Source organism: Cryptococcus neoformans, chromosome 10 (genome assembly GCF_000149245.1).
Source record: "Cryptococcus neoformans var. grubii H99 chromosome 10, complete sequence".
Classification (NCBI taxonomy): Eukaryota; Fungi; Basidiomycota; class Tremellomycetes; order Tremellales; family Cryptococcaceae; genus Cryptococcus; species Cryptococcus neoformans.
Genome location: NC_026754.1, coordinates 580,001 through 600,937, shown reverse-complemented (window position 1 = coordinate 600,937; position 20,937 = coordinate 580,001). Strand labels below are relative to the sequence as shown.

The 20,937-nt window shown below is 49.0% G+C and overlaps 6 protein-coding genes and 5 non-coding genes; 6 read left to right on the top strand and 5 right to left on the bottom strand.

Moving 5' to 3' along the window:
- Nucleotides 1-308: 308 nt before the first annotated feature.
- CNAG_12922 lies at nucleotides 309-1,158 on the bottom strand. Its single transcript, XR_001046214.1, has 2 exons — nucleotides 727-1,158; nucleotides 309-667 (listed from the first exon to the last, which is right to left on the bottom strand). It is a non-coding gene; the product is annotated as a hypothetical RNA (non-coding RNA).
- Nucleotides 336-560, top strand: CNAG_12923. Its single transcript, XR_001046215.1, has one exon. It is a non-coding gene; the product is annotated as a hypothetical RNA (non-coding RNA).
- Nucleotides 643-2,533, top strand: CNAG_04718 (hypothetical protein). Its single transcript, XM_012196598.1, has 4 exons — nucleotides 643-1,616; nucleotides 1,699-1,723; nucleotides 1,771-1,908; nucleotides 1,963-2,533. Exons 1-4 carry the CDS (start codon nucleotides 1,393-1,395, stop codon nucleotides 2,311-2,313), a joined length of 738 nt encoding a protein of 245 aa, XP_012051988.1. The 5' UTR covers nucleotides 643-1,392; the 3' UTR covers nucleotides 2,314-2,533.
- Nucleotides 1,625-3,169, bottom strand: CNAG_12921. Its single transcript, XR_001046213.1, has 5 exons — nucleotides 3,018-3,169; nucleotides 2,759-2,948; nucleotides 2,603-2,708; nucleotides 2,490-2,529; nucleotides 1,625-2,434 (listed from the first exon to the last, which is right to left on the bottom strand). It is a non-coding gene; the product is annotated as a hypothetical RNA (non-coding RNA).
- A 186-nt stretch (nucleotides 3,170-3,355) lies between these two features.
- CNAG_04719 (solute carrier family 41) lies at nucleotides 3,356-5,796 on the top strand. XM_012196773.1 has 7 exons: nucleotides 3,356-3,950; nucleotides 4,004-4,544; nucleotides 4,600-4,811; nucleotides 4,857-4,953; nucleotides 5,006-5,274; nucleotides 5,333-5,400; nucleotides 5,455-5,796. The coding sequence occupies exons 1-7, from the start codon at nucleotides 3,423-3,425 to the stop codon at nucleotides 5,570-5,572; spliced, it is 1,833 nt and encodes a 610-aa protein (XP_012052163.1). The 5' UTR covers nucleotides 3,356-3,422; the 3' UTR covers nucleotides 5,573-5,796.
- On the bottom strand, nucleotides 5,560-9,984 carry CNAG_04720 (GTPase activating protein). XM_012196597.1 has 17 exons: nucleotides 9,674-9,984; nucleotides 9,499-9,602; nucleotides 9,373-9,433; nucleotides 9,249-9,323; nucleotides 8,913-9,201; nucleotides 8,842-8,862; nucleotides 8,702-8,794; nucleotides 8,411-8,648; nucleotides 8,291-8,362; nucleotides 8,015-8,244; nucleotides 7,380-7,968; nucleotides 7,205-7,325; nucleotides 7,082-7,147; nucleotides 6,812-7,022; nucleotides 6,582-6,756; nucleotides 6,010-6,521; nucleotides 5,560-5,952 (listed from the first exon to the last, which is right to left on the bottom strand). Exons 1-17 carry the CDS (start codon nucleotides 9,902-9,904, stop codon nucleotides 5,879-5,881), a joined length of 3,162 nt encoding a protein of 1,053 aa, XP_012051987.1. The 5' UTR covers nucleotides 9,905-9,984; the 3' UTR covers nucleotides 5,560-5,878.
- Nucleotides 9,985-10,140: 156 nt separating this feature from the next.
- On the bottom strand, nucleotides 10,141-12,541 carry CNAG_04721 (hypothetical protein). XM_012196596.1 has 6 exons: nucleotides 12,146-12,541; nucleotides 11,944-12,080; nucleotides 11,826-11,895; nucleotides 11,639-11,768; nucleotides 10,588-11,574; nucleotides 10,141-10,530 (listed from the first exon to the last, which is right to left on the bottom strand). The coding sequence occupies exons 1-6, from the start codon at nucleotides 12,343-12,345 to the stop codon at nucleotides 10,435-10,437; spliced, it is 1,620 nt and encodes a 539-aa protein (XP_012051986.1). The 5' UTR covers nucleotides 12,346-12,541; the 3' UTR covers nucleotides 10,141-10,434.
- Nucleotides 12,542-12,603: 62 nt separating this feature from the next.
- On the top strand, nucleotides 12,604-13,840 carry CNAG_12920. Its single transcript, XR_001046212.1, has 3 exons — nucleotides 12,604-12,871; nucleotides 12,935-13,278; nucleotides 13,328-13,840. It is a non-coding gene; the product is annotated as a hypothetical RNA (non-coding RNA).
- Nucleotides 13,841-16,277: 2,437 nt separating this feature from the next.
- Nucleotides 16,278-18,978, bottom strand: CNAG_07998 (hypothetical protein). XM_012196937.1 has 2 exons: nucleotides 17,249-18,978; nucleotides 16,278-17,165 (listed from the first exon to the last, which is right to left on the bottom strand). The coding sequence occupies exons 1-2, from the start codon at nucleotides 18,793-18,795 to the stop codon at nucleotides 17,156-17,158; spliced, it is 1,557 nt and encodes a 518-aa protein (XP_012052327.1). The 5' UTR covers nucleotides 18,796-18,978; the 3' UTR covers nucleotides 16,278-17,155.
- Nucleotides 18,979-19,139: 161 nt separating this feature from the next.
- On the top strand, nucleotides 19,140-19,762 carry CNAG_12919. XR_001046211.1 has 1 exon: nucleotides 19,140-19,762. It is a non-coding gene; the product is annotated as a hypothetical RNA (non-coding RNA).
- Nucleotides 19,763-19,772: 10 nt separating this feature from the next.
- The window catches only part of CNAG_04723 (hypothetical protein), a 2,144-nt gene continuing 979 nt past the window's right edge, over nucleotides 19,773-20,937 (top strand). Inside the window, exons 1-3 of the mRNA XM_012196595.1 lie at nucleotides 19,773-20,086; nucleotides 20,140-20,222; nucleotides 20,278-20,937. The exon at nucleotides 20,278-20,937 is cut by the window's right edge and continues 979 nt beyond it. Of these exons, the coding sequence (XP_012051985.1) occupies nucleotides 19,919-20,086; nucleotides 20,140-20,222; nucleotides 20,278-20,937 (911 nt within the window). The 5' untranslated portion in view covers nucleotides 19,773-19,918. The remainder of the gene's footprint in view (nucleotides 20,087-20,139; nucleotides 20,223-20,277) is intronic.

Here is a 20,937-nt window from a genome sequence, read left to right as displayed (position 1 = left end):
GCCATACTCAAGAGTAACACATTGGCAGGTGTGCGCAATTGAACATTACTGATGAAAGATGTCATGTTCTATTGTAAGGAACGAGGGTAGGGAGAAGAAGAAGTAAAAGACGAGAGGAAGACGGGGAAGTAGTTTGGGGTGCCGAGGAGAGAAGAGGAGTAAGAGGAAGGCGAGAGGAAGAGAAGAAGGACCGTGCGAGGAGGCGTTAGGGAAGAGAGAGGTACGAGTGGAGGAGACAGGGAAGTGTGGGAAAGCTGAGTCAGCCCGTAGAGCTGACGAAGATATAAAAGACGTAGCCTTAGAGTAGATAAATGCATTGCCCCAAGCAGCCTAGTCTTCTCGAATCTTTCAGTCTACAAAGCCACATTGTCTACACTCAAAGCTTCTAGTTCGATTAAATACAAACGACCGAGGACAACGAAACTATTGTAGCTTAAGGTACTTCCCGGCCTCTACGACGACAGTGGTGCCGCTACACCTATTTCGTGGAAGAAAACCCTAAAAACAAGTAGAATAATCAGAACAGCGCCAATAACTTGGGATAATGAATGTCTCTATCCGTCTAATGTTGCTTGTTCACGTCGTGGATAATGCCTTTCAAGGGCCAATCATTTCCAACTCCCTAATAAGGGCTACACTATGATTTCTCGTTATTACGTCTTAGCGACTGGTAGTAATAGTTAGCGAAGTGAAAAGATCAAATTTGCACGGAGAACTTCCACTTGCATTCTACTAACTGTCAGCGTGTTCAGTCATGAAAGGAGATACAAGTTGATCGCTTCTAAAGGATCAACATAAAGCTGAGTTCCTCCATTTACCGACCTATCGTCTTCGCTGATGTCCGATTGACCTTCTTATACCACAATTGTTTCTCAGTCCACAACTCAAGAATGGCATTCTCGCGACACCTCGAATACTCTTATGCAATAACTGTTCCGGCTCTTATCAAATCTGGTATGACCATCGTTACAGCCCCTATGCACCGAGTATGATCAGCCCTCCAGAAGATGACAACGGATCGATTCAATCCGACTTGACTTATGGATCAGTCGATACGGACGGGCACTACAACGACCCAATCACACCCAACATCAGCCAACTGAATCTCAGAATTACAAAGATACCAAACGACCCTGCATAGCGTCAACCGGATGTCTCTCTTGACTTGTGCAACAACGAAGAACGAATCTGCGAAGCTTTACATGCGACGTACGGCGGGAATCGGACATTCATAAATATAGAAGACAAATACAATTACGTAATGATATTATCGGCTGTGCGCTTTATATCGGGTGACTCACTACACTATAGCCGGGGGGCGAGCCTCCTCTGTTGATGGCTTGTTCTTGTTATTCTTGACGATTTACCGTCATTCCCAAAGTTGCATCCAGGATGCCCCCACGGACATTCACTCCTTCTGTACTCGCCAATATATCCAGAGCACTCAAACCTCCCAGCTTGCCACCCATCATTCCGCCTCATACTCAAACCACCACCAGTAATCGACCACCTACCGATGCAGCTGTGTTGATCCCACTCATGAACATCAATTCAGAACCTCATATACTCATGGAGGTACGTGCGAATAGCATGAGAGTACATGCTGGTGAAGCGAGGTGAGGTAGGACCCTAGAATGGGGGGATTGTGACAATCCCAAGAATATCGGAACCTTGCTGACATTGGATATACTGGAATAGCTTTCCCGGTGGTAAAGCGGATGACGTGAGCTGTAAACATCTTTCTAGGAAGCTAATTGACCTTGGTCACAGACAGACAGAGACCTTATACATACTGCCTTGAGGGAGGCCCACGAAGAATTGGCTTTACCGCCTTCTAGTGTTGAAATCCTCGGTATGTTAGATCCGGAATACAGTCTTGGTAATCGTTCTCGGGTTTGGCCTTTCGTGGTCAGCTAATTCTTAACTTATTGTTCTTGTCGAATCAAACTAATATATATGCAGGGTTTCATTCACTCAGCACCACCGCCACTTTCCAGTGCCGGGTCTTCCCTGTCGTCACTTCCACTATCCTCCTTAACACTGTCATCTGCTGAAGTTTCCGCCATCTTACCCCTTCCCCTCTCAGCGCTATCTGATCCAAGACGCCGTTCCATACATCTATTTCGCCTGAACAGGTTCCGACCATATTACAAGATAAGGGCAGATGATCTTGTGATACCTCTGCCGGGCAATGAGGTTAATATACCAGCACATTTGGAAATATGGGGATTGAGCGGTTGGTTATTGAATAAGTTCGCAGAGAAAGTTGGATGGTTGGATGCGCCGGAAATTGAAAAATCTCCTGAGGACTAGGGTATGAAAATGAGGGCGGGGATATTAGATGAGGTGGCATGGTAGATGCCTTCATCATAAGGGGAAATGTGATTGAAATAATGATCAACAGACAGGTATTCACAATTACAATGACTAAATACTAGCAATATGACATTAGCATAGGTATAAGCATAATGTCATTGAAAAAAGATGACCACTTAAGGAAACTTCATTGTGAATGTACCAGGATTGCGGCTGTAAAACAGGGTGGCCTGTGGCGGGCAGCTATTTGCGAGCATGTTTCGTTGCAATCAAGTGATTGGCTCACCCTCATATTAAATGACTATGAAGAGACCTGTCAAATATGAGTCCCGAATCATTGTCGCCTCAGTTGGTCCTTCTTGCATGCCTTTTGTTTAATTTCCTATGGACCCCTAAGTCTATGATCAGACGGATGACTTTGACCATAACAGTACCGGCTTACTCGTCCTCAGTCAACGCGGTATTTCAACGACTGGAGACAGATCCTTTGATGGTCCTCCGTCCATCCTTCTTTTCCCATTCCCATTTCTTTTCGTGGCTTTTTTCATCGCTTCCCCCCGATATACTCAGCCAAGAGTCACCAAATAGAACGTGTCGTATAAATTATATCCTTTTAAGGAGTGAAGAATCTTCTGGATTTGAAGAACATCAGGAGTTACACCATAAATCTCCTCGTCAAAGGCATTGAAGCCATTAGCTACCTGTACCTGCACATGCGTTTAAAGGCAGCACGATCGACGTTCCACTGCATTGTATTGGTATTGACTGCAGGGGTCAGATGGCAGCCATTCAATATCAGCGAAGAAGAAGCATGTGGGTGAAAGTGAAAGAGTATGCCAGGGTGAAAGAGTAGTACTATCGGTCTATCAGTTTACTGGTCTACATGGTGATACTTCAGGAAAGTAAAGTCCCCCAAGTCCTAAGGGAAACCCGAACAGATCCGCCGCCGTCGCGAGGAGGACTTGGGGGCCATGGTCACGTGACCGACGCCCCCCTTCCGTCCGTCAAAGACGAAGCACCATCTTTCCGCCTGCAGTGAGCCGGTTCGACCGTACAATCCCGGCAAGACCATTACTCCCGTTCGAAACTACCTTATTGCAGTCACAATGTCCCCGATCCTTAAGAGAGACATAGCAGATCAGATACGCCAGACAAAGAAATTCGCAGCAACGGCCATAGGATCATCATATCTAGAGGACGAGCCTTACCGGATTCCTGTGTTCGAAGAACAGCCTGAAAGTCGGATGCTCAAATCAGAAAACATCAAAGATGGCGATAGAGGGGGGCCCGCTTTTACTTCCAGCTCATCTGCAAGGCAAGGTATAGGGGTCCATGGAAGTGAGATCGAACAGGATCACGACTACAGAGAAGCCAGGTGGTTGAACACCAAAGCGGCTGCGGTCGACGGCAAGGGCAAGAGCAAGGCGACTTCCGAAGATCTTGACAACTTAGACGAAGACGAAACGGATCAGTTGGTGTCAGATAGGCTGTCAGTTGATGGCTGGAAGGATAATGGATCATTAGATCAAGGCATGCCGGGCGAAAGCTTTGGTTATGCTGAGCCTGAGCTTGAAATTATGTCAAATGGTGCCAGAGGAGATAAGTGGAAGGACATGATGAGTCTTCTTTTTGAGGTACGTGGTCTTCTTTTCTTCAGGATATATATGGATCACCCAACCTGCGCTAGGCCACTCCTTCTATTCTACTTTCTCTCGTCGGACTTGTCTTCACCGGTCAACTCCTGGAACATGTGGCGCGATGGAGAGTCTTCAGACGCGTTGACGAGCTTTTCATCCTTGTCCCTATGATCGGCAACCTTAAGGGTAATCTCGAGATGTGTCTCTCCGCCCGACTCGGTACATCAGCTAATATTGGCGAACTCGATCATCGTGTCACACGACGTACTATGCTCATCGCCAATATGACTCTTCTTGGTCTCCAATCCCTTATGATCAGTTCCGTCGCGGCCTTTATTAGTTTTGTTCTCGGTCTCTTGACGGTTCATCGACTGGGTGATATACCAGAAGGCGTGACCTACGGCAACAGTACGGATCCCGGTCTTGAAAGTGCTGATCAAGAATGGCACGAGGGTTATACCAGGCCAGGCTGGAAGCAATTGGTGATGGTATTGGCCACTGGAATGGGCAGTGCCGGAATTAGTAGCGCTGTGCTTGGTTCGTTTATGGGAAGCTTGGTTGTTATTTCAAGATGGGCTGGTGCTGACCCAGGTAAATAATTTTTTTCGCCGGTTATTGGATGCTGAAGTTTTCTGCGATGTAACAGATAATATCACTCCGCCTTTGGCAGCATGTCTTGGCGATCTCCTTACCCTTTTCATTCTTTCTCTTCTGGGTACAGCTCTTGTCGGTGCGATGGATACGATAATACCTTTACTGGCTGTTATCATCATGTCTATCGCCGCTGGCTGGTTTACCCGACGTGTTGTGCGTAACGTATGGGTTAAAGAAGTTGCAAAGGGAGGATGGGTCCCATTGGTAAGTAAATCCTTCTGCAACTCAGGGTCAAGCTCACATGGATAGATCGGAGCCATGCTCATTTCTAGTGGAACGGGAATGGTTCTTTCCAAAGGTGTAAGCAAGTACAGAGGATTTGCATTGCTGGCCATCTCCATGACCGGTCAGTGTCGTTGGTAGATATCTTTTTCATCCGAATGCTCATCCCTAGCTAGGCTTGACTGGGTCAATTGGCGCTATCCATGCTAATCGTCTCTCCACTCAATTACACACGCTCCTCCATCCTACTCACCCGCATCCCCGCCCTGTGGCCAACTTATCTTCCTTACATCGGGGCCATCCGGGCCTTTCTCCTCTTCAACGCGGTATAGCTTTGTTCCTCGTCGCTTTCCCATGTCAGGGCGCGTTCTTATTGTTTGTGACTCGGGTTGGTTGGGTTGATATGTCTTTGGGCTGGACAGTATGGGTTGCTTTTTCTTCGATTGTATGTTTTGATGTGTCCCTTATATCATGGAGCAAATGCTGATTCACTGGGCTGGAAGACACTCATATCACTCGTTATGGCTTACTACTTGACTCTGTTCTTCTGGTCGAAGGATCTTGACCCCGAGTATGTCCTGGTTCTCCATCCCCAATTCCGCTATCTCTGATCAAGACTCCTTAGCTCCTACACTCTCCCTATACATTCCGCGCTTGTCGATTTCATGGGCCAACTTCTTCTTATGCTCGCATACGAGACTTGTATCGCACTAGGAAGAGATGTTGTAGTCAAAAATCCATAGGGCTCTGGACTTAATCTATTATCATAGAAATTTGTAAAGTATCCTTCACAACTTTTGATATCATCTGTAACATTTTTGTACTGCATCTGCAGGAAATGCCATATAATTTGCCAGAAATTTCACAAAACTTTGTCATGGCAAAGGACAGTGCAAGTTTATACATCATCGTAAGCACCTTGAAATTAGGGACGGTCAACTACGACCAGCGCCAAGAGAGACACGAGAATGAAGCTTTTTATACAGCTGTAAACAAACCTAAGGGAAACACCAAACTCTTTTATCTAAAATTGACAGCACAATAGTTGGCTAAATATCCACCAGGGAGGCGTCATCTTTATCCCCTGGCGCTTTGACACCCATTGGCTCTGCCTTCAACAATTCTGCAAGAAAAACATAAGCCTCTGACATCCACATCGCCGAGGGTTCAAGACACTTACCGGTCGCAACCTTCTTCTGCTCCCCCTTGAGCCCCTCATCATCTGCCTCGTGCTGGGCCAAAAACCTCTCAACCTCATTCATAATCGCAGCAGTCTCCTCCTCTCCTTCCTCCCCATCTTCTTCACCATCGCTATCCCCAATAGCATCAATCGCAAAGTTGGGTCGGTGCATGACTGCTTCTTGAGCCGCCCGAACCATCTGGCTCTCTTCCCTATACCTCGCTTCCACGTCCGCAAGACTCTTGGTCTCCTGGATGTTGGTATCCTGTGTGTTGGTCGTATTGTTGGTCTTAACAGACGCTTGGGAGGTGAAAGATGCAGAGCGACGTCGTTGAAGGTTACCTTGTTGTTGTGCAGGTGTAAGGAGTGATTCGCGCGCACGGAGGTCGGAGGAAGCGTTTGCGATGGTTTGAGAGTCTGCAACCTTGGCAAGAGAGGGTTTTCGCCATTCTGCATGTTTCCCAAGGGCAGCACCGAAACCATCTGCGAGACGGTTGAGACGGTTCTTGTTACTGTAATATCATTAGCATGAAAAAGAGAGAGGCCCATGAGGCAGCTGAAAGCAGACATACTCGTTGGTGATGACGAGGTTCATCAGACCACCCAATAGACCTTCCGGCCTCTGGTGCGCTTGGTGATAGTCCTCTTCCTCCGTACGTTCGAGTTGGAAAGAAGCAGAAAGATCGCGGTCAAAGAAGTTCTCCAACAGCTCATCGGCCAATACTACCATTCTAAAAGTCGCGAGGTCTGTCATCATTTTATCAGCACGACAAATCGTTAGGTCCGGAATATGTCAGCTCACTTAGATAAGGCAAGTTGTGCGGCCCTGCAGTGGAATCAGACCTTTCCCTTGCACTGGAAGCAGTCTCCTTGTCACCATCCAAGGTCTCCCTATCTTGCGGAGAAGTGACGCTCCCCTCGGGAGCAGTGGCATCTCCAAATTCAAAAGCATTGAGAATGAACTTGGATACCGAGGCCAGGTAGATGTCACCTGGTTCGTTTCGGAAGATAAACTTTGATAAAGTATCAGTCAGCTAGACGGTTGACTAACCAATGATATGTTGATGCTTACCAGCAAAGATTCAGAGAGCTGAATGACTTCATCCTTGGTCAGATATCCATCCTTGTCCTTGTCATGCTGCATATGCGTCAGCAGCTCAAAATTCCGAACAATTTTAACATGCAAACGACATACCAGCTCAAAGAACCACTCGATGGACTCCATCAATCCAGCTGACATCACTCGGTCCAGCCCAAGAACGACATCTTGCAATGAAAGCGAACCTTGGCCTTGCGTATCCCAGGCGAAGAACATCCTGTCAAGTCCATTTAGCTCATAGGCCATGTCAGCAGATAGATAGATAGCGTACCTGTCAATCAACTCATGGTCCGCAACCTTCCTATCCGTTCTCTGGATAAATGCATTCGTCGTCACAGTCTCTTCCCTTGCCCAGGTCGCAATATCTCCCAAAAACACCTTGAAAGTGCTCAGATCGATCCTTGTCTCTACCCTCCCCTGCGCGTCCACTTGTATCCTCGGCTGGTCAAACTGATCTCCAGGGAGACTGATTGGGTTTGGCTGGACTGCGGGACCAGCCTCGGGGGAACATACAGCGGCAAAATAGTGGTCATAAATAATACCAATTTGGTCTTTGGAGAAACTTCCAACTCGTTTAAGATTTCGTACAGCTGCTCTTTTAGAGAATTTTTCAATCTCGTCTGAGATGATGGCACGTAAACGACGTCGTTCGGTGGTGATCGTTTCATCAGTGATGACGCTGAATTCGCGGAAGGCCACGACAAGAAGTTCTTGGAAGTTGGTGATCGCCCGAATACGAGGGTCGGCATGGTCCGGGTGGGCGGAGTCACCAATGGTAGCAAAATATCCGCGCATGAGGTTGATGAACATGCCGTCATCGGTGACTTGGAGAAGGGCCTCGCCGTTGATTTTGAGTACAGCTAATGAATGTTAGTCTCTTTTTTGCAACCTTCAAGGAGCACATACCAAGACCAATCTGGAAAAGAACTTTTACGCCCATAGCGAGAACACAGTCCACGATACGGAAGGCAAAGATAAGAGGCATAGAATTGATATACAGACTCAAGAACCAAGGAAGGGAAGCGACGGAAATTTGGACGTCGACCGATTTGAAGTGTTCATGGATCATGGGGAGACATCGATGAACGAGTGATTCGAAAACTCGCTGGTCCAAGAGAGTACCTTCCATTGAAGGACTACAAGAATATTAGCAGCTCGCTTGTTTATCGTACCATTACCAACCTATAATAACCAGGAAGGATCCTATCGCAGAGAACCTCGAGCAACCAGAAAGCTTGTTGCTCTGACATATAGCTATATAAAGTCAGCGCAGCCATCTGAGCTATGACATGCGTTACTCACATGAGCAACCCAGCCACAACAATGTTCAGTGCCTGGCAGTACCCCAGCTCGGGATTCCTGAAACTATAAGCCACAAGCACTCTCCTCAGCTTTGCAAGGCCCTCTTCGCTTTGGTACGCCTTATACTCCGGTAAGGATCGGTTAAGGTCCTTCTCAATCTCATCTGTAGATTGGCTGTGCTTGCCAGCGTTCTGAGATAAGAGGAGGTCATATGTTTGTGGGTTGGAAAAGCGTAGATCTAGCGGCACGTGAGCAAGGTTTATGAGAGAGAAGATAACGATTTGGATATACAGATTGATCCTGACATGACCTCCCATAATTCACCGCGTAACCTTGAGGGAAGACCGACTTGCAAAAGGCGCTGGAATGGCGGATATCGTAATACTACACAACACTTTAGCCGCCATCTTCAAACTTCTCATCAGACTTACAAGTGAAGTTTCGTCCATGAACTATGTACATAGGTCAGTCTCATCTTTCATACAGATAACGATAAGCGTACTCAAGAAGTATTCCCTCCACAGCCTCATCTTACTCCTCTCTCTCATCTTCCTCGCATCACCGGGGAAACCGAAAGTCTCTCCCAAGCCGCGCTGATACTCTCCTTTTCCATCACCTCCCGGGCCTCTCAAATCACCTTCCCCGTCATGCGCAGTACCTGTCGCTGCGAGTTCTGTGCTGATGAGCAGGTTATCGGTATGAGTTTGGGCATGAGAATTCGAAGGGGAGGCAAGGAGGTATTCCGAATAAAGGGAAGGGAGGAATAACTTGAACCGTTTCATTTGAGGGAGCTGTGATATGGTTAACATTTGCTTAGAAGAATGATGCTTCGGCATACCTGTGATTTGAGAGCATCCCGCAAGAGGATAGCGAACTGCTCCGCTGCTGGCAAGAGCGACGTAAGTTGCAAGACCTTGTAAATGTAAGCGCAGCTCGACATGCTAGGGGACCAATAGGCTCACAATCCTCATACCATGCCATGTTGCCAGCGACAGCGCGAACACGCCTGCTCTCGAATTCAACCTGATCATCTCATAAGCGCGCCATGTCCTGTCGGTGTGCATTATCGACAATGACCGAAAGCTTACCTCTCGACCCGGCGAATGGTGTACAGCGGTATTGTAGACCTGCATGACCTCCTGTCCAGTGATATGAAGCATAGAAATGGCGGTAACAATGAGAGCTTCCCAGCCTGCAACCACCCGGTAATCAGCACCGGCCCATGTCACCATGTCATCTAGGCAGCCAGTAGAGATAGCTCACATAGACCTCCTCTTTACCCTCTACACTCAGCACTGCGCTGATCTCCATACCCTGCATCTCGCCCGCCTTGGGTCCGTTGCCGTTATGCGCATGGTGATTTCTGATTTTTACAACGGAAGGCGGATCTGAGGGGCCTAAGAGCTGTTCTTGAAGGGGTACGTTGAAGAAGTCCCTTGTATATTCGTCTTTGGACTTTTCACGGTAGCTGCGGAGGTGCATAGGGAGGGACATGGCTGGGGAAGTTGAGATGGAAAAGGAAACAGTGGAGTTGCGAGTTGTGGACCTTGTGGTATAGTGTTGTGGGAATAAAGATTCAACAGTGACACGACTACTGTACTACGTATTACTCCAACCAATCACTCTATTCCAACCCATGTCATTTCGCCATACATTTGCATTTATGTTGCATTATTAGTATCATAGGATAGAGGTCATCGGTGACTATCTACTCGTGCATATACAGGGGCTTAACGACCAGTGCAGCTCATAGAAATGGGGATTAGAAATCGAGATGCGGTGTTAATGGGACTTGGCCGAGTGATTAGAAACCCCATCTCCGATTACAATCAACGTCTAATCCTGATTAGAGTCTGTAACGTCACCTTTCCGTCTCCCTATGCTTCCGAAAGCTATCCGACCACCACCAACGATGCGTGTTAGGATATCACAAGATTACTAACATGTCTCAGGAAATGCCGCCGTGTATTTCATCCTCTTCATCACGATTCTATCCCATAGATCAACTACAAAACTTTGCCAAACTATCCCTCGTTCCACTGCCCATTATTGGATGAGCGAATAGCAGACATCCTCTCGAGATATGCAACCCAGACATTATCCACAAACATCTCATCCGTCTAAAGCCTCATTAATCCTTGACTTCCCGTTCAACCTACACACAAAGAAAAACTCACCATCATCAAATCGACCAACCTCCTCCTAAACTCCAACTTTCTCTTCTTGGCATCCAATTCGATCCCCCAAATTCTCGCATCATCATTCTCTTCCTTGTGCACAATCGCATCGACCATGGCTTCGGCCATGACAGCACGTGATTCTGCGCCGTTACGGTAAGAGCTGGGTGTTGACATGCGCTGGTAAGCGCGTCGAGTAGGCTGGTCAAGCTGGTAGCCTGAGCACCTTTGAGACGTCTGAGAATATGAGCGAGCGTGAGACTGTCCTTCAGCCTGGGCCTGGTCATTAGAAGCAGGATAACGGCTATTAGGGGAAAGAGCGTGCATAGGAGGGGTATGGGTGAGCGCAGAGTTGGCAGCTGCGGCCTGCGCGGCTTGTGCAAAGGTAGCATCTCCGATCTTGGAGGATTTACGAACATGAGTCTCGGTTAAAACAGGCTGCTGCACAGGGGAAGTCAGGTACTCATTTGCTTGTTGCCCATAAGCTTGCTGTTGAGGAGTATAAGTCCTTACAGGCGAGCTTCCTTGGTGAATAGGGGTAGGGGCGCTACCGTAAGATAGCGGCGAGACCTGACGATACTGCGCAGGAGCAGCGGGGGGTTGTTGGGGCACGGTTTGTTGGGCGATTAAAGAAGGCTTGGCGATAGGTGCAGGAGGAGCAGTACCAAGGATACTGGCCAAAAGGTCGTCGGCCGTCTCGTATTTGGCAGGTTCTGAGGCGACGGGCGCCAGAGCAGCTGCTGGTTCTGGTAGCAATGCGGAAGGAGGAGCAGCCACTGGGGAGGCAGCAAAAGAAAGAGGGACAGAGACGGAAGCTTGAATGTTCATTGTCGGTTGAGTTAATGGGGGCACGGGTGCAAGCGTAGGAGCAGGAACAGGGTGTGGGATGATCGGCTGGTTCACTGGGACTGCCACTGAGGCCGGACACACATTGTCCTGTTGAGACGATATGGACTGCTGTAGGACTGAAGGCTGCGCAGTCGGCGGCTTTAACGAGTTTAGCATGTTAAGTCATGACTCCCCCTGGCATGTAATATGCTCTTGGACCTACTTTCATGAGTCCAGCAAAGAGCTTGCTTAGGCCGTCTTCGGCAGGAGCAGCTGTTGACGGAGCAGACTGGGGTGCTTGTGGTGTTGGTGAAAAAGAGGCTTCTGGGCGCTTTGACGGTTCTCCAACGATTCTATAAGGTTGCTTTAGCTAGATCTTTGCTGGCTAGGTCAAAGTCAGTATGACTCACCCTAAGATAGTGGTTCTAAACTTTTGAACAAGCTCATGTCCTTCGCTAAACCATACACCTATCCTTGTCTCTTCTCCGTGTCAGCCATATCTCTGCACATTCTCATTGCAGGACTTACTGTCCCCTCTGCGGGCCACTTGCAGCATTCCATCATCAAGCGCCGTCAATTTCATTTCTCCTGGTACCAACGGAATTGCAGGATTTTTCACCGTCTGCCTATTAAGCATGTACAGCAGATACTCTGGACTCTTCTCACTGCCCCCACAGTTCATTAGCAGCCTTTCCTCCTCTGACAATAGACAACATCGCCGAAGACCTACCGCTTCACGACGAACAGGGGTCCCTCCTGCTTCTGCTTCTCCCATCTTCCGCTCCTCTCATCGTAGTGATAAATTACAGAGTACACTGATGTCTCCAAGATCGCAATAATCGAAGGGTCCGCACGTTTAACGGAGCGGAAATTTGTGGCGTTGCGGAAGTCGAGGAGACGCTGGTCATCTGTTGGGGACCTTGAAGCCATGATTGGGAGTGGGGAGTTTCTACGAACAACGGTTGAGATGCAGATGAGAGGCCTATAAAACTAGTGGCCTCGAGTACGACACTGATAAAATTATGTAGAGCTGAGAGAAAAGCTAAAGAACGCGGAATTATATGGGGATCTGACGGACTTAGGACGAAAGAGGAGCAGAGATGACAGAATTGATGTCGCAAGTTGCTACCAGCGTTTTGCAACTGCATATTTATGTCCTCCATTAATTTTATATGCAACACATCTACGCTCATACCCGCCATATACATCAGCCCATCGCTGACCATACCACATTCACCTTTATCATTGACCTGACCTCGTTTCAGCAGACGCTGGCACTATGCAGCTTCTCTACTTCCGCTGGACTTCTCCACTCTGTGCTGATGCCTTAACAGGTACTGTCGACTCCTGCCAATTTCTAGACTGTTCAAGATGTCCCCGCTGCTGGAATTCCAATTTCCTAAAGAAATATCTCACAACACCAACAGTACCGATCAGCAGCATGTTTTTTTGGACGGTAAGCTTCATTCTGTTTTAACTGCCATCTGCCGTCACTGCTAACCATTCCTCTTTCTCTCAGCTGATGCCTGGGAAGGAGATGCTTATGGGAGGACGACCATAAACTCAATATGATGATACATCGGACCCTGAAAGGATATCAGTCTCAGCAAATTCCCTCAATGACCGCCACACACAGTACGATCTCCATCGACCAAACCAATTATGAAGAAAGCCATCAAGAAAGACTTTCTATCGTTCACATATCACCTAGTTTGCCAACATTCTCACCCCTCAAAACGAAAAGATCGCAGCATACACCATCCTGCAAGTCAACTTTCACCGCAGAGTGGTCGATGACTTTGTCGTAGTTGACAACACTAATCGAAGAAGAAGTGAAGATGGACCAGGATTGGCTGTCAAGCTGTACGTACCGCCGCTTGAAGCCCAAGGAAGGAAAGCTCAACATCCTCAGTAATCGTTGGTTCTTAGCCAATAGCTATTATAGTTTATATATACACCATTGCCTCGTGTCATGAAGGACTACCTCTTATCACAAGTGATGACAGGACTCGTTTTCTGATTTTCTATCATTACAGAGGACGGCTGACTTTCCATTGTGCATTTGCCCTTTGGCCCATCGGTTCCTTACAGCACCGATGCTATAGCAGACATGCACATGTCAATGTCTTGCCTCTTCCCATGGTTCCATTCGTCCTCTGTTCCATTCGTCCTCTTCCTCGTCATCTTTTGTCATTTCTCAATCGTCCATGACCTATCATGTCCCACAGCGAATACCTGGCCCACCATGAAGACACAAGTATCCCAAACTACTGGATAAATGAATCTACAAAAAGCTTTAGTGACGGCTGGGGCTACCAAGTCGAGTCGATCGAGAACTTCTCCAGGGACTCTATACGCGCAAGGAGGCTGACCAAACTCATTGGCTGGGCCAAGATTCTGAGCTGAGCACAGAAGAGTGGAAGGACAAGGAAAAGGGGAGAAAGCTTCTTCAGCTCGGAGGTTTGCTACTCCAAGTCAACAGCTCTCTCTGACTTGTTGTAAGGTGTCTATGAATGCATATATAAGAGAAAGAGACTATCGTAGAATCTAAAAGAAAGTAGTCACGCAACTCCGATCCCACCACGCCACAAACGATCTCTCCCAGAACTCCGTACCTCAGGCTCCCATCTTCTCGCTCATTCAACACGCCCACTCGAGGAGATGGGAGTAACCAAGAACTGTATTGGCAAACCCTTCTGTTCCGTCGTTGCGAGACCTAGTTAGAGGGTTCAACGATGCCAAATAATTTGAGAAAGCCATTCATTCGGCCGGGTGCCAGAGGTTTGGTGAGTCCATCGGCAACCATTTGGTGCGTGGGCAAATAGGCTAGGCGTAGATGATGTTGGGAGACAAGATTACGTAAGTGGTGGAAACGAATGTCGATTTGTTTGCAACGCGTGTGTGCAACTGGATTTTGAGCAATAGTGAGAGCAGCTTTGTTATCACCATGCAGGGGAGTCGGGCCACTCACGGGGAAACCAATCTCCCATAGTAGCTGCCGAAGCCAAACTAATTCCTTCGCAGCGTGAGACAGCGTATGTATTCGGCATCACCCGTAGCGAGTGCAGTGCAGGGCTGTCGCTTCGATTGCCAACTCACTGCTCCGCCACAGAGGCGAAACACGTAGCCGCTGACGGACCGACGAGTGGAGATATCACTGGTGCCATGGTCAGCGTCGGCGAAGCCTTCCAGTCCTGTACCGTCGGGATGATAAGCAAAAGTGATGCCCAGGTGCCGAGTATGGTGCAAATACCGCAGGGAGTGTAGAAGAGCTCGCCAGTGGATCTCTGAGGGGTCATTAGCAAACCGTGACAGTAATCCAATAGAAAAGGAAAGGTCGCCCCGAGTGCCTAACATGGCATACATCAACGAGCCCAGAGCCTGAAGGTACCGATTTCGATCACAGGGGGGGTCATCTGGTGTACGAGGAGATAGGAGGGTGTTGGATGGTAACGGGCTCTTTGTAGGACGAAGATCTGAAACATTGAAACGTTCGAGAATTGTTTCAATGTAATGCTGTTGGGAAAGATGCAGAGTGCGCGCCGAGCGGTCGCGTTTCACTTGGAGACCTAAGATAAAGTGCAGCTCGCCCAGGTCTTTCATCTCGTACCGCTTACTCATTTGGGCCTTAAACTCATCCATCACAGACAGCTGTCGTGCAGCAATCGTGAGGTCGTCAACGTACACGCCAACAACAATGTAGGAGGAACCTTGACCTCGAACATAAACAGAGTAGTCGGAGTAGGTGCGAGTGAAGCCGAAGGACGTCAGTGTAGAGTGCAGTTCCTGGTACCAAGCACGGGGAGCTTGGTTTAAACCATATAGCGCTTTATCCAGCTTCCATACCATGCCCGGCTTAGTGTCGTACCCCTCAGGTTGATCCAGATATACGTCTTCTTCGAGCTTACCATACAGGAAAGCAGTTTTGACATCCATCTGATGGAGTTCTAGGTCATGGTGAGCAGCTAACGCGAGAATGACACGGATAGATTGGAACTTAGCTACAGGGGCGAAGGTTTCCTCATAGTCAACACCAGCAACTTGATCAAAGCCACGTGCACATAAACGAGCTTTGTACCGTTCGATTGAGCCATCGGCGTGGCGCTTCACCTTGAACACCCACTTGCATGAGACGACCTTGGACTGAGGAGGTAAAGAGGAGCGCGGAACATAATGGAAAACCTGCGCTTTGATTAGTGAGGCCATCTCGTCATCAGCAGCTGCTCGCCAGTCCGAAGCCTGAGGGCTAGCCATGGCAGATCGCCAGGAGCGTGGTTCTTGAGAGACATTGTCAAGAGCTTGAGTGACAAAGGCATGGATGGGCATGCCTAGGGCACCGGCTGGCAGACGAATATCAGAGGGGTGATAGCTGGGGTTGCCTGGATGACCTAGATAAGTGTCGAGATCAGACTCGTAGGATGAGCAGGTGGTGAGAGGTTCTGATGAGGTGAATAGACTCAGCCGTTCAGGAGGTTTGACAGGTCGACCGGAGCGAGTGCGCGGCAGCGATGAATCAGGCGGAGGCAGTGGAGACCGCTCAACGGGAGGAGCGTCACCTGGGACATAGTACCAGAAACGGTGGTCAGGCGGTACACCAGAAGTTTCAGAGCTAGGAGGAGGAGCATCATTACCGGAGTCGGAAGATAGGACCGACTCACCGCGAGGACCTGCAGGAGTATTGATATCACCAGCGCCATCACCGCCATCAAGGATACCAGAGCTGCTAGAACATTCGGGAGAATCGAGGTCATTATCCTCATTGTTGTAATCATCACGTCCGGGGTTACCGCCATCACCGCCATCACCGCCATCACCGCCATCACCGCCATCACCGCCATCACCGCCATCACCGCCATCACCGCCATCACCGCCATCACCGCCATCACCGCCATCACCGCCATCACCGCCATCACCGCCATCACCGACATCACCGACATCACCGACATCACCGACATCACTACCACCACCGCCATCACTACCATCGCCATCATCATCATCCCCAACAGCAGAGACATTTCGCAGTGGAGTTTCCGAAAGTAGGCGCTGGAAGGAGGAAATGTCGGGGGGATGAGCAGATGCGAAAGGAAACTGGGTCTCGTCAAAGACAACGTCGCGCGAGATGACAAGTTGGCGGGCAGCAGGGTCCCAGAGCCGATAAGCCTTCTGTTCAAGAGAGTAACCAAGCATGCAACAGAGATAGGCTCGAGGCGCTAATTTGTGAGGGCGTTTATGCTTGGGAAGAAGAACCCAGGCAGCACAACCAATGACGCGAAGATGGGCGAGGTTGGGAGGACGAGCATGTAAAATTTGGTAGGGAGTCGAGGGGACGGAACGGGAAGGGGAGCGGTTCTTGAGATAGACAACAGTCTGCATCACTTCAGCCCAAAGACTGGAAGGTAGCCGAGTTTCAGAAAGGATAGCCACTGTACGTTCGACGATAGTTCGGTTGGCACGTTCAGCAACTCCATTTTGTTGTGAACTATAAGGGACAGTCGTCTCGTGGCGAATCCCACGCATGGCCAGGTACTCAGAAAATACAACGTTGACAAACTCTCCACCATTGTCAGATCGCAGAGTGCGAAGTTGACGTTGATAACTGCGTTCGACAAGCGGTAGCCAGCGCATGAAGCAGGATAATACATCGCTCTTATGTCTAACGAAATACGCCCAGGTATATCGTGACCAGTCATCCACGAGCACCAGCATATAGCGAGCCAGACCCTCACTCTGGACACCCATGTCACAGAGATCTGTGTGCACAAGAGCAAGAGGAGAGTCAGCACGGGTATCGCTGGATGGGAAGGGAGGACGGGTGATTTTCCCTTGGACGCACCCTTGGCAGACAGGAGACGAGGGCCCAGCGACAAGACGACCACCGACACTGAGGTCGGACAACAGGCGACGGAGAGAGGGCAGCGAAAGATGAGAGAGGCGTCGGTGCCAGATGTCAATCGGGGCACTCACGACGCTTACCCTGACGAAAGCGGGAGGCGAGGTTGGGTCTATGACGGCCGGAAGAGAGATCAATTGACCGGAGGGAGGACAAGGCGGACGACACACATCGAGAACCCAACTGTTGTTGCGCAAGCGCGCGCGCAGAACAGATTCGCCGTGATAGAGAATGTCACTGTGGCCATTCGCCATGGAAACTCGAACACCAGCGGTCATGATCCCGGTCGTCGACAGTAAATTAAAGCGCAATCCAGGAACCAACAGGACATGGCTCAGTTGAATCGGTGTGCCACGGTGATTGAGGAAAACAGCTGTGCCCGCTTCATTGGCAGTCAATGAACCGCCATTGGCGACAGTTATGGTTATGGGAGAGATGCGGTGAAGGTCTTGTAGCCAGGATCGGTCACCGGTCATGCTTTCAGATGCACCGCTGTCCAGAATCCACTCAGAGGTACATTGCGAGAGCAGTGGATGCTGGACAAAGAGAGACCGAACGGTGGTAGTAAGACGATTGAAGATGGTGACGGGGGCCTTGGGAGACGCGACAGCGATCTGACCATGACCAACGGACGATTCAGCAGCGGAAATGGAGGAGACAGATGCAGTGGGCTTGCGATGTCGGCGCCGACCACGAGTTTTCTTGTTTTCCTGAGGGCAATCAGGCGCCCAGTGATCGGGAGCACGGCAAATATGGCAAGGATAGCGAGCAGACGGACCGCGAGCAGACGGACCTTGAGCAGCGAGGGCTTGAGTAGAGCCACCCCGCTTTTGAGCGGTATCAAAGTTGAGGATAGCAGCGCGCAAGGCGTCAGATTTGAGGTTGGAGCCAGACAGATTAGAGGTACCAGACAGCACAGAGGTGACAAAGGTGTCAAACCGGGAAGGAAGACCGCGAAGGTAGAGTGCACAGAGTAATTTGTCGACAGTGAGTTCCATTGCTGTGAGATCGCGAGCCAGAGAGCCCATGGTCCCAAGCCACGTGGCGATATCGGTGTTCGCAGTGCATACTGTGTCAACAAGAGCACATACTTTAGAGTATAGCTGTTCAGGACCAAACTCGCCAAAGTCACGGACCAAAGCGGCATATAAGGTAGCAGCAGTGGTGTAATGACTATAGTTGGGACGGAGGGAAATGACGAGGGTCTCTCTAATGCTTTCGCGGATGAGTTGATCAATATCCACATCAAAGGTACCTGGGGCGATTTCAGTGGACTTGGTAGAACCTAGGGAGTCCATGGGACATTCAACGGTAGACTGGGGCGAAGGCAAATCTATGTAGTGACGAACTCGGGCATAGGTCAACGCGGACATGATGCTGTCGTTCCATGTAGGGAAATCTTCGCGAGTGGACAGCTTCAGCCCTCCGTCACGAAGGAGACGATCGGAGATAAATTTGGCCACGGTAACATAGTCAAGGACGACCACCATAGTAGATGTTGAGAAGTTCTTGGGTTCTTGGGTGAAGTTGGGTAGATGTGTGGGAAAATTCGATAGATGGTGGTTTGGTTGGTTGTAGTTTATTAGACACTAGTCAGACAGTGATGTGGGAACTGCTTAGGGAGATGCTCAACCTAGCAGCCACAAGGTCTCATAATCTGTTGTAAGGTGTCTACGAATGCATATATAAAAGAAAGAGACTATCGTAGAATCTAAAAGAAAGTAGTCACGCAACTCCGATCCCACCACGCCACAAACGATCTCTCCCAGAACTCCGTACCTCAGGCTCCCATCTTCTCGCTCATTCAACATGACTGAGACATCAAAATCCCAAAAGACTGTGCTTTTATTCAGAATTAGTCACATCTGGCTCCACACAGGTGTACTAGAATCCTCCACAGCAGTGACGACGCACCAATCAACACCGTCGCAGTCAGAAGCAGCCACTGTAACATGCTTTCAAACTGCCAATACCTCTGAGATAGACAACTCGGAGACAACTCCTGTTCCGATTTCTGCATCTGCAGACATGTGAGATTCTGGTACAACGACTAACCCAAAACCTATTACTGGTTCGACGGCGGATACAACAACAGCAGCCAGCACAACTGCTCCTGAATGATGTAGATCTACCATGGAAGCTGATACCTTTTACAATCAAAATAGTCCCTCGAGATTCAGAAACTTCCTCGACCCTTTATTATCCCAATGGCACTGATGATAGTGAGTGAGGTTCACTGTAATTGTCATCACTCATTCAATGTCGTGGTGATAAAAGAAGAAGAAAGCTTGAGGAAATACCCACTCACTTAACCCCAGCGACCCTATGAATCTACCACTAATTTATGAATCTAATTTAAGGATCACTTTGAATATATTGGACCTTCTTTTGTTCAAATTTAGGTATTCGTATGCAGCGGCTATCAAATATGGTTTCAGTTATTTTCCTTCTTCCTTCGTTCATCCGACCGGCAGATAATGGGGGGGCCACATAAGATAAGAGATCCGGCAACTCGTTTTCGGCTGATTAAGTAGTCATCAAGGACATTTATCGGAAAGTGAAGGAACATCGAAATCTTGTTCTGTGTCTTCATCGCCACCATTAATAGCGACAATGCCTCCAAAGAGACCTCTTAAAAGGCGCAGCGAAGACGAAGGTCGCAAACAGACCAAGCGCACAGGAAAAAACAAACGCGAGCAGACTTACGATACTTATGATGAAGCCTTGGACGGTGGAGTGGAGATGGAGGAGAAGGGCGAGAGGTATCGCGATGGCGACAAGGTGCGTCAGAATTTTGGCCAAGATAAAGGAGCGCAAGGTCTTAAAGAATACAGGCTCAGAGGTTCTACGAACGAGCTGTAGAACTTTATGCAAAGGCCTCAGAGCTTGAAGAGACTTATGACGCTACGTACAATCGGCAAGTCGAAAGCATCCGTTGATGACGAGATCAACGCTAATGGTATATGTGACAGTGCTCGAGCTCTCTACACTCTGGCTACCAACTTCCTCCTCCCTCCCTCTTCTCTTCCTCTCCTGCGCGAATCCATCACCCTTTACCAACATGCCACCACCCTCAGCAATTCTCCCCTCTTGCTCATGGATGTCGCTTTCAATCTTGCGCAGACGTTCATTACTTTGGCCGACATCATGGATGACTTGCGAACTGTTGATGATGCCGAGAAGGACGAAGCAGTTTTAAAATTGCGAAATGATGCCAAGGTCACTCTAGCGGAGGTCATGGACGGTCAAGAGGCCTACCTCAAAACCATCGCTGCTCAGGGCAATGCGGATGCAGAGGAAGGGGAAGAGGTTATGGAGCAGATAGAAGAGGGAGCAGAAAATCAAAGTATGGAAGTTGATGCGGGAGACAAAGAAGAGGACGAAGAAGGCGGCAACACATCAACTTGGGAGACACATCTTCCCACGCCATCTACATATATAGATACTGTACTTGCCCTTATCGACCTTCACCTATTATTATGGGAATCTACATCAACTCCTCAGCCACCTACCGAAGAGGAGCAGATCGCAGTTCGTATCATTCTTGATCGTGCTGCTTCTATTGCGCCCGCGGGGCGGCAAGCTGAACTCGACCTAGCTGAGATTAAGGTCCTTCTTACCATGGACAGGAT

Bases quoted from the DNA above. Each gene is read 5' to 3' on its own strand.
- CNAG_04718 (XM_012196598.1), top strand. From the start codon at position 1,393: ATGCCCCCACGGACATTCACTCCTTCTGTACTCGCCAATATATCCAGA. The intron at 1,724-1,770 runs GTGAGCTGTAAA...CCTTGGTCACAG, and splicing joins CCGGTGGTAAAGCGGATGAC to ACAGACAGAGACCTTATACA. The intron at 1,909-1,962 runs GTCAGCTAATTC...ATATATATGCAG, and splicing joins CTCGGGTTTGGCCTTTCGTG to GGTTTCATTCACTCAGCACC.
- CNAG_04719 (XM_012196773.1), top strand. From the start codon at position 3,423: ATGTCCCCGATCCTTAAGAGAGACATAGCAGATCAGATACGCCAGACA. The intron at 4,812-4,856 runs GTAAGTAAATCC...TCACATGGATAG, and splicing joins AGGGAGGATGGGTCCCATTG to ATCGGAGCCATGCTCATTTC. The intron at 5,275-5,332 runs GTATGTTTTGAT...CTGGGCTGGAAG, and splicing joins GGGTTGCTTTTTCTTCGATT to ACACTCATATCACTCGTTAT.
- CNAG_04720 (XM_012196597.1), bottom strand. From the start codon at position 9,904: ATGTCCCTCCCTATGCACCTCCGCAGCTACCGTGAAAAGTCCAAAGAC. The intron at 9,603-9,673 runs GTGAGCTATCTC...GGGTGGTTGCAG, and splicing joins AGGGTAAAGAGGAGGTCTAT to GCTGGGAAGCTCTCATTGTT. The intron at 7,023-7,081 runs GTAAGCATCAAC...ACTTTATCAAAG, and splicing joins AGCTCTCTGAATCTTTGCTG to TTTATCTTCCGAAACGAACC.
- CNAG_04721 (XM_012196596.1), bottom strand. From the start codon at position 12,345: ATGGCTTCAAGGTCCCCAACAGATGACCAGCGTCTCCTCGACTTCCGC. The intron at 11,769-11,825 runs GTGAGTCATACT...GCAACCTTATAG, and splicing joins TTTAGAACCACTATCTTAGG to AATCGTTGGAGAACCGTCAA. The intron at 11,575-11,638 runs GTAGGTCCAAGA...AACTCGTTAAAG, and splicing joins TCTTTGCTGGACTCATGAAA to CCGCCGACTGCGCAGCCTTC.
- CNAG_07998 (XM_012196937.1), bottom strand. From the start codon at position 18,795: ATGGTGGTCGTCCTTGACTATGTTACCGTGGCCAAATTTATCTCCGAT.